General features: G+C 39.2%; 1 protein-coding gene across 3 annotated transcripts in view; it reads right to left on the bottom strand.

Moving 5' to 3' along the window:
* Positions 1–10,460: 10,460 nt before the first annotated feature.
* The window catches only part of Acot9 (acyl-CoA thioesterase 9), a 43,694-nt gene continuing 43,097 nt past the window's right edge, over positions 10,461–11,057 (bottom strand). For all 3 annotated transcript variants that reach the window (XM_038316733.1, XM_038316735.1, XM_038316736.1), the window contains one exon: positions 10,461–10,623. In XM_038316733.1, the coding sequence (XP_038172661.1) occupies positions 10,535–10,623 (89 nt within the window). In that variant the 3' untranslated portion in view covers positions 10,461–10,534. The remainder of the gene's footprint in view (positions 10,624–11,057) is intronic.

The following is an 11,057-nucleotide window of genomic DNA, read 5'->3' as shown; positions in this document are numbered from 1 at the left end:
TATGGTGGGCACACCCTCACTGTCTTTGTTGTCTTGTTGTTTTCTGAAACAGGGTCTCTTGTGATCCTCCTGCCAGCCTTCTGAGTGCTGTATTTACAGATGTGGACGACTACGTCAACTTGCATTCATCTTTAGTGGCCCTTATAATAAGAGAGAATAGAAATGCGGTTCTGTAAAACTCAAGTCATAAGCAAGGGTGCCTAGCCTTTGTGCTATGAATAACTCTTCTGTTGTTAGTAGGGGTGATATCTAAGTTTGGTAGTTCTTATGGATATAAAAAGCCTTGCGAATGAACACTAGCTCTTGAGGTCTTGTATTCCCAACTCAATTGCTTGCTGCTCAAACAAGCTTGTTAACAGTTTTCTGTTTGTTTGCTTGTTTTGTTTTGTTTTGTTTTGAATGCTATAAAGAGTCAGGTAGATCTTAGTTGAGTTTGAGGCCAGTCTGGTCTATATAGTTAAGTTCCAGAGAACTACACCATAAGACATTTTACCTCTCAAACCAGACCAAAGAAAACAATAAACTTAAGATAGGATAAAGTGGCTAGAGGTGTAAGTTAGTAGAAGTATAAGTTAGTAGTAATGTGCCCTGAGTTCAATTACAGTTGTGGGGGAAAAAAGATAGAAAAAAAGGAAAGAACAGGAAGATAGGCATTTGCTCCAAGAGAGTAACAGCAAAAGATTTTATGATAAGGAAGCTGGAATAATGACATTTATTTCCACATAGTATTCCTTCTATTGATACTACGTTTTATATGTATTGATATAATAGTAACGTATCTAGGGCCTGTGCTTGTGATTTCAGCACCTGGGAGAGAGAGGCAGGAGAATCACAAGGTGAAGGCCAACCTGGGTTCCATTGAAAGACCAGGTCTTAAAAAAAGCTCTAAAAAATAGGAGTTGGGAGTTTAGTTAAGAAGTAGCTAGCATACTCCGCTATAAAGCATTCAGACCCTGGATTTGGCTCCCAGTGCTAAAACATAGAAAAATTAAATGTGATCATTGGTTTTGAGCTAGTGAAGAATACTTCTAAGTGTTTCCAGAGAGGATTAGGATGTGGGACAGTGACTGAAGGAAAAGACCTGTCCAACTAGACTAGGGGCCCAGATGGAGAAAGTTGAAGAAGCCGGAAGAGATGAGATTCCAGCTTCCATCTGTCCACAGAAACCTGACTGTTTCAACTCTCCAACGAACATCTAGATCTTCAGCAACTGATGGGACTACCAGAGGCGCCGAGAAGACACCTTTCTGTCTATTGGTCATGTTTACTTAATATGAACTTTTAGCAAGTCTAACAGTTCTAAGTCATTTGTCCTTTGTGCTTTGCACTTAACGTTTTAATAAATTTCAATTAGCTTACAAACATTGTAGGTTTCCTTATATTTTCTTTCTTTTTCTTTTTTGAATATGAAGGCATTTAGTACAGATCCTTTTTCTGAGGACTCTGGGATTTCCCAAATGTATGGCAGATTCTATGGAGGTGGCTGACTTCAGATAGATCATTAACTGTCCTTGAAATTCTCCAAAGATCTGAATTTTCTATATAGTATTTAGTAAAAATAGGTGAGTATTCTCCTGGATCAAAGCACATGGCTTCTTCTTTCCACTTTTTTTTTTTAGAAAGAAACATACTATCTTTTTTCATTTAACATACCAATACAAGGTCCTACTACTTCTCCTCCTCCCAACCCATCCACATACACCCTATGCTACACCCCATCTACTCCTCAGAGTGGGTATGGCTCATTGCTTTGAGGAAGGTACAAGGCCCTTCCCACTATTCCTTATATTTTCATAGTTTTGGCTGACCCCTCTTCCTTCCTCTTCCTCATTTCCCTGACTCCTACCCATCCTTTCTTCTCCTCCATCTCTCTGACCTTTACCTCCCAACACATACACCCTTAATCTCACTCTCAATATTCTCACTTCCACTTTCATATTTTTCTTCATTAGTCTTTGTTCATTCTACAATAAGTAAATTTGTTAGACTAATAAAAAGGTCAGTGTCAATTATTAAAATGCACTGATAAATTTTTCAGTTTGGTAGAATACAAAAATACCTGATTTTCAGTGAATACTACAGCTGTGGAGATGTAAAGAATATGAATATTAAAGGAATACATATAAAATAAAGAAAATTTTAAAATGTTCTCACCCAGAGAAATGAAACCAGACAGGGTTCCAGCCCAGACTGTCCTCCAACTTACTGTGTAGTTAAGGATGACTTCATCATCATCATCATCATCGTTGCCATCATCATCATTTTGTTTTTTTATTTTATAGACACATTTTCTGTGTAGCTTTGGAATCTATCCTGGCATTTGCTCTGTGAATCATGATAGTCTTCAACTCGCAGAGATCCAACTGCCTCTGCCTCCCAAGTGCTAAGATTAAAGGTGTGTGTCACCACTGCCTGGCTGTCATTAGTATTACTGAGATAAAGTTTCACTATGTAGCCCTAGCTGTCTTGGAACTCACTTTGTAGACCAGGCTGGCCCCAAACTCAGCAATCCAGCTGCCTCTGCCTCCTGAGTGCTTTGATTAAAAGCATGCACCACAAAGCTAAGGCTGACTTTAAATTTGATCCTCCTGCCTCTACCTCTAGGTTGGGGGATGACAGGTATACAGCACTACACCCAGTTTATACAGTGCTGGGAATGAATTCAGGGCTTAACACATGATTCACTCTTGTAGAAAGGAGCAGCGGGGCTGTGTCCCGTTACCCGGCTAGCTTTACCCAAAATAATTACACAGAAACTGAATTTATTTAAAATACTGCCTGGCCCGTTATCTGTAGCTTCTTATTGGTTGATTCTCATATCTTGCTTTAACCCATATCTAGTAATTTATATAGCACCACGAGGGGTGGCTTACCAGGAGAGATCTTAACCTGCATCCATCTTGGAGAGGAGAAGCATGGCGACTCACTATGGCGACTGCCTGAAGCGTCTCCCCAACTTTGCTTCCTTTTCCCCACAATTCTGTTCTGTCTATTCCGCCTACCTAATTTTCTGTCTCTTAAAGGGCCAAGGCAGTATCTTTATTAATAATGAAAGTAACACATAGACATTCCTCCATCATTTCCCCTTTTTCTGTTTAAACAAAAAAGAAAGGCTTTAACTTTAACATAGTAAAATTACATGTAACAAAAGAGTTATCAAGCAAGAATTAGAGTTACAATATTTAAATCTATTTTATCTTTTATCATAACTAAGGAAAACTATAACTACTGAACCATTCTTCAACTCCATCAAAGACTCCAGAAGGATATAAGACTACCTAAGTAAACAAGAAATATGCAGCTTTTAAACTCTAGAAATGAGAGACAACTCGCTGCCTGGACAGTCACCCAAAGTTCCTCTGTACCGTTGGGGCATCCATCTTCAGCCTTCAGGCCCATAGTGTCCAGCAGACTTTTCCATGAAGCAGGAAATTCCAAAGACAGTTCAGTCACTTTCTGCTGTGTCCTCTAGAACATCTCGCAGAGTCTTTCATGAATCAGGAACCCCGAAAGACCATCTCACCTTTAGGCAAGTTCAGCAGTCCTCTCTCTGCGGTTCTTTGTGTTCACTTTATGCAACAGTCCAGGCAAGTGCAGTTTCTTGCTCAAATGGCTATCAAACTCCATAAGGAGCCTCTTCAATGCCCATCTTCCTCTTGAAGTAGATTGGTGCTGCCAGGAGCAGACGTGTCTCGTTGTCATGAAAAACCCTAAGTTATTAAAACATTAAATGCCATGTTCTGTAGTCTTTGAAAGATATGAAGAATGTCTATCTAACTGAAATATATCTCTACATATCTAGAAAATCTAATAACATGACTACAAGCTTAACTATTATCAATGATTATCCATTAACAACCTATATTTCCTCATTATACATTACATTTTTAAATGAACTACACAATTACAATACCTTAATCAAGATCAGAAATACATATACATAAAACAAAATTGACCTTAAAAATCTATACCAATGCAAATTATTCATATCTATATCATCTCCCCCTTTAAATGTAAAAGAACATTTATAAACAATATTTGGGAAAATGGGCGCAGTTTTTTTTCTCTCTAAACTACTTCCTGCTGAATGGGGGCACTGTTATTCAGATCTTTCATGGTGTAACCTGTGTGCTAGGTTCATCTCAGTCGGCAGTTGAGTGAAGTAATTTTTTGAAGTTGTTCACAGCAACCTTTTAGGAGGGCATGGTCTATCATACCATATTGGGATAGAAGCAATCCACAGAGCCTCATCCTCTGTGAAAACAAAAGAAGAAACTCTTTTCCAAAGCATCATGTTCTTAGATCCAAATCCTGAAGTCATACCATTAAGATGTCCATTCTGGTCTAGCCTGGCAGCCCATATAATGAAATGTCTCTCTGTACTTAGCTCCTTTACAGTCAAAAATTTCAAAGAAAACACAATAAAATACATCATCCAGACTCTCTGTGAATTTTCCATTTTTATGTGGCTTATTTTTACTCTATCACTTACTTTATTCTGTCTCTTTAAAGACTTTACCCTTTTTTTAGGCATTAACTTTATTTTTTATATTTTCTTCTCTCTCTCTCAAGCCTACGTACATTTATCTAACATTGTGACTCATTTAAAAGTCTTTTATGTCTGATCTGTCCTATTGTGAATCTGTAATTTTTCTACTGTCGAGAAACATGTTTGATTTGCGCCTTTACATTGCTAAGCACTTAAGACTCTAAGCTGTGATATTCCTAGGTCAAAAACAGGTACTGTGGGCTTGCCACGCCCAGTCCAACATGGCTGAGCCGCTTGTGACTCTGAATCCGTTGCACCTCTGAACTGCAGAGCCGCCAGGCTGTTCTGGATGTTGGCTCCACCTCTCTCCAATTTCAAAATGGAGGATGTACCATTTTCTGCTAGCTCTGGGGCCTCCAGGTAGGAGCCACACTCAGCACTTTAATTCTGAGACTGAGTGTGCGGCACAGAAACTCTTTTCATCCCAGTTACAGCCAAATCTGATGCGCAGAGCACTGCACAGCCTGGAAACATCTCTCTGTATGGTGGCAGAAATCCGCCATGTTCTCCCGCTCACCTAAGTCTGATTCCGCCATCTGCTCAGGTGCAGGCAGGGAGCAGGGAGCCATTGGCCTGGTCTCAGAGCACTCTCCTTCTAATCCCAAGCGGGAACACAAATATCCAGGCCCATAAAAGACACTGAAATGCTTTATAGCCAGAGTTAGCACTGGCGGCACAGCACCAGGAAGCTGCATTTTAAAATGACTCAGCTGTTTCTCTGCCGCTATTGCCGAAACAGGAAATCTCTCTATGGCACGTACTAGCAAACAGCAAAAAGCTGTGTTAAACTCTCTCTCTCCTTTATTTAAAGCCAACTCAGGTTTTTAAGTGGATTTAGTCACCATGAGGAGCAGCGGGCTGTGTCCCGCCACCCGGCTAGCTTTGCCCAAAATAATTACACGGAAACTGTATTCTTTTAAAACACTGCCTGGCCCATAGTTTCAGCCTCTTATTGGCTAATTCTCACATCTTCCTTTAACCCATATTTAGTAATCTGTGTAGCACCACGAGGTGTGGCTTACCAGGAGAGATCTTAACCTGCATCCATCTTGGAGAGGAGAAGCATGGAGACTCACTATGGCGACTGCCTGAAGCGTCTCCCCAACTTTGCTTCCTTTTTCCCACAATTCTGTTCTGTCTATTCCGCCTACCTAATTTTCTGTCTCTTAAAGGGCCAAGGCAGTATCTTTATTAATAATGAAAGTAACACATAGACATTCCTCCATCACACTCTTGCTTTGACAACTGTTGTTTCTATTTTTTTTTAAAAAAAAAAACTATTATAAACTTACTGATGAGGACTTTCAGAACCATAATAGAAGTATTTAACTTCTAAAGTTATGGTAGTTTAAACACAATAACTCTATCAATTGAGCTACAACCCCATCCCTCTCAATTATTTCTGAAGGAAGAGAAATAGAACATTAATAATCTAGAAACAACCTTATTATCTTTTAGAGTATTCTTTAATTGACTTAAAATACTTATTCAAAACAAAACCAACTTTATTTTCTATGCTTAAGGTTAAACATGCTATGGAAACACTCTACCACTGTGGTGTGGGAGAATGCTCTTATACACCGTAAAGATTTGTCACTAATATTGGTTTAATAAAATGCTGATTGGCTAGTAGCCAGGCAGGAAGTACTGGTGGGGCAACCAGACTAGAATTTTGGGAAGAGGAAGGGCAGAGATACAGTCACCGGCCAGATCCAGAGGAAGCAAGAGGACAATGCTTCACTGACAAAATGTACCAAGCCCCATGACTAAACATAGATAAGAATTATGGGTTAATTTATGTTGTAAGAGCTAGTTAATATGTTAATAGGCCAAATGGTTTATATTTAATATAAGCCCCTGTGTTTATTTGGGACCGAATGCCTGCAGGACCATGTGGGACAGAAATTTCTGCCTACAAATGGCATCTAAATGTTTGGCAAGAATTTCCACATGAAGCCTGAGAAAGATTCAAAAAAGAACAGAGACAAGCATACCTTCTTTGTAACCATCTTTACTCATGGAGACTGTTCTCTGGCAGCAAGCAGAGTAGTGTCTCCTTTAAGAGAGGCTTCCTAACTCAACATTATTGGCAATAACATTGCAGCTCTTTTAAGAGTCTCTGACATGAAACACTTAAATGTTGTTTATGAACAGCCTTGCATCAGGCTTCTTGGTGGTTTCATGGACCTAGAAAGTCTGCAGAGTTGTGGCAATAAATCTGGCTCCCACTAGTACCTCCACCATGAAGCTAGACTCAGAAAACTAAGGAATGGGGTGGAACCAGGGCCCCAAACCGCAGCTTTAATCCTGGCCATATCACTTAGCAGATTAAAGACTCATATGGTCAGAAAAAGACAGAGATATACAGTAAAGACATATTGAGACAAAAACCCTCTAAATGGTTTACAGTGTGTTAAAAATATATATGTAGACCTGGGAAAGTAGATAAAAACGACAGAGGAAGTCCTTTAAAAAAGTGATAGTGTAGCTGGGCATGGTGGTGCACGCCTTTAATCTGAGCACTTAGGAGACAAAGGCAGGCAGATCTTTGTGAGTTTGAGGCCATCCTGGTCTACAGAGTGATTTCCAGAACAGCCAAAGATACACAGAAAACCCCCTTTTAAAAACAAACAAAAAATTAAAATAAAGTAAAAACAGACACATAAAGATGAAAATACACAGAGAATCTGGATACAGTATATTATTGTATTGTTTTTTAATTGTTTGACTGCTGAGAAAGGAACAAGAGTGCTAAAAGGCATTTGATTATAAATGCTGCTGGATTAATCCAAAGTACTTATTTTGAAAAGGCCTTGACTTCAAAATTTAAGTCAAGATGTGTTACTTTGGACAAGAGGTTTTAATTTTGTTTCTACAGGAAATGAGAAGCTGTTGATACATTCTGCATAAGGTTTGATCAAGGAAGACCTCCGAAAAAACCTCCAATAGAAATGTGGGCCCAGATGAGCCCACATTTTAAAGCACTTCTGTTGCAGTTTCCTCTTGAGTTCTACATCCAGAAGAACTTCAAGGCTATTGGCTGAGATGACCCATTCTTACAGACTACTCCAGTTAGGACTTGACTATAATCCTAAATTTTCTTTGGGTCCTCATATTATCAGCATCCTCAATCAGCAGAAAGTAGCCTAGAAAACTACACTTATATTCTCAAAATGCATTATGGATGTTTGTCTTTGTTTAGTTACATGTTGTTATGGATAATGGTCAGGAAAAAGCTAAACAAAGGAGATTAGATTCAGAGTCCCTTTTTTGAAACAAAAAAGAGGAAGTGTTATGGGAGAATGCTCTTGTACCCTATAAAGATTTATCACTCTTCTTGGTTTAATAAAATGCTGATTGGCCAGTAGCCAGGCAAAAGTATGGGGGGGGGCAACAAGACTAGGAGAACTCTGGGAATAGGAAAGGCAGAGACACAGTCACCAGCCAGATGCAGAGGAAGCAAGAGGAGAATGCCTCACTGAGAAAAGCTACATGCCTAAACACAGATAAAAATTATGGGTTAATTTACGTTAGTTAATAATAAGCCTGAGCTAATAGGGCAAACAGCTTATAATTAATATAAGCCTCTGTGTGTTTCTTTGAGACTGAATGGCTGCAGGGCTAGGTGGGACATAAATTCTGTCTATACCACTGAGCTATGGCAGCCTCAGCCCAGAACCTCACTGAGCTATGGCAGCCTCAGCCCAGAACCTCAATACCTGTATTGGTAAATGCTAACAAAACTTGTGTTACTTCTGACTTGAAAAGTTTAAATAAAAACAAAACAAGCTATTTATTTGTTTGATCTCAGCAGGATTCAAAGAAAAACAATTAACAAATGTCATTTTACCTATCAAATGCCAAGACATTTTTACAACAAAAGACAAAAATCTGGCAAAGTCCGAAGAAATTGTGGACATCTATATGTGCTTAACTGTTCTGGAATTTCTCTAGCTTCACTGTTTGCATACTTCTTGGTCTAGATAGCTTGCTATTTTGCTTCTTCATACTTTTCCTGAGGAAAGAATTTAGGGGCCAAATGTCTTAGGTATTTAGGATATTTCTTATAACACTGTGTTTAGAATAGAAAATCTAGAAAAAACTTCAGTGTACAGGCACAAATGGCTAGTAGCATGATGCATAATGTATAAAAAATATGTAGTCAACTTAAATGAATTTAATTCAATGGGGATCATCTCCATTTAGCCATATAGCTAAGTCATAGGTATCCATGTCATACATAGATCTCCAAAACACAGGACCAAATGGCCAGGTGAATCAGCAAGTGGTTCAATTTGATCCCATTTAATTAAACCACATGCCAAAGAGTGAGCTGTTTTATCCCATGACTGTTCATGCAAAATACTTTATATTGACTATGATTTAATAAATATTACATAACCAAATTTTAAAGTAGTCTAGATCATTCCAAGGCAGAGCTGTGTCTGTTTTCATTCATCTAGAACCCTTGCTAAAGAACACTGCCAGAAATTCCCTTTATCATCTATGTAGTCTCTATTTTGCTCCCTCCTCTTCTAAACTCGATCAAGTTTCCCTCCCATCATGGAATAAAGTATCTTGGGTGCAAATTAATGGCATTGCTGGTTAGAGTCTAACACTGTGCTGGAACACATACAAGTCTCTGGGTTTAATCTATGATACCAAAAAGAAAAAAGGAATGGGTGAGGGAAAGAAGAAAAGAATAAGAGATGAAGAATGGGGCATAGGGAAGGTAAGAAAAAAAAATAGAATATTTCCTTTTGAGTTCCCAGTGGGTATACCTCCTTGAATGTAGCATGCTGCAGTTCTCAAGAATACCCTGCACTTAAACTGTCAGCAGGCTACGTCTGAGCTGCTAGACCTTGAGCAAGGCATTTAACCAGGATGCACTTCAGGTTCCCGAGTGGCTAACCCTATGGGGAGTAGCAGATTCTGCCTCACCATGATACCTGAAAGAAACATGATTCATACAGGTCAAATGCCTGACTAGCATATAAATGCTCCAGAAGCATGAACAGTTACTATTTTAAAACCAGATGTATCCTTCCCAACCCATAACATGGTATATCTAGTAAATTTAAGAATGAACAAATGATTCTGTTTCTACATCTACCTCCCCTCTGAACACTTCTTTATGATATTTTCAAATTTAAACCTTCCCATAAATCTTTACAAATGCCGTAGACTTTCATGAATTCCTTTATCTGCTTTCCATCTGACCTCTATCAACAATAAAACCTTGGGGAGAAAAGCAATGAACAGTCATATAACCAAGCAGTGGTAGCGCACACCTTTAATACCAGCACTCAGGAGGCAGAGACAGGTGGATCGCTGTGAGACTGAGACTAGCCTGGTCTACAGAGTGAGTTCCAGGACAACCAGGGCTAGAGAAACCATCTTGAACAAAAGAAAAACAATGTGCTAGACTTTGTTGACTCCCCATGGAAAACCTTACCGTCCCTGAGGAGTGGATTGGCGGATGGGGGAAGGTGAAGAGAATGGGAGGAGGGGATAGAGTAGGAACTGGGATTCGTATGTAAAATGAGAAAAGATAGTTTTTTTAAAATAAAGAAAAGAAGAAAATAGTCAAAGAAACAAAAAAGATTAAAAAACAATAAACATATAACATTTGTGGGATTTTAGACAACATACGGAAACCAGTCAGGCTTAAAAAGAATTTCACTCAAAAGAACATGCCCAACTGTATAAAAAGACAATCGGCTGAAATGTTTAGCACACAGGGGTTATAAGCAACATGGTAGGCTCACAATACAGCACTGTAAAAGGATCTATTGTTTAATCATTCTTTCACTCCCTCAGCCTCATCCAGCCACTCATTCTGCTTTTCTGATGGTTCTAAAAGCTGAATATAGTCCCCTTTATGGAGGATGAAAAGCCATACAAACATCAATACTTTGCAGCATGGCTTTATTAGGCACTATGCCACTGTGCAGGAACTGCTGGTTTGCAGCAAGTGAGATTTTCCTAGGGCTCCACGGGGTAGTCCTTTTTCAAGATCACTGGGACACTCATGGACTTGAAATGACGATGTCCATCTAAATACAACATGGACTCTGAAATACAAGAAAGAAATCTCTGGAGAAATGTGTAGCACCTTGCACAATCATACAGATGAATGACTACTTTGGAATACTAGGACAGCATTGCATGTGGAAAGCCATCAACAGGGATGCACAACTATCCTGAGAGAACAGATCTTGACTTCATCCTTTTTGTTGGCTGCACTAGTCTTTCATTATTAATGGCTGTTTGCAGTTCACACCAGGCCTGTGTACAACAGCTAAGCAAAGTAACAACAGCCATTTCTGGGGCCCCAAAGGCATATCTGGCTTTCAGGGCTACAGAACATAAAAACCCACATCTCCCAAAGACATGCTCCTGGGCTAACAGGCTTGGGAACAGTGGTGAGGATAATTTTAAAGAAGAGTGATGGAAATCTAACTCAGTGGCAGAAAACATGTTTAGCTCATGTGAATCCTTGGATTCA

This window comes from Arvicola amphibius, chromosome X (genome assembly GCF_903992535.2).
Source record: "Arvicola amphibius chromosome X, mArvAmp1.2, whole genome shotgun sequence".
Classification (NCBI taxonomy): Eukaryota; Metazoa; Chordata; class Mammalia; order Rodentia; family Cricetidae; genus Arvicola; species Arvicola amphibius.
This window is presented reverse-complemented; position numbering and strand designations above follow the sequence as displayed.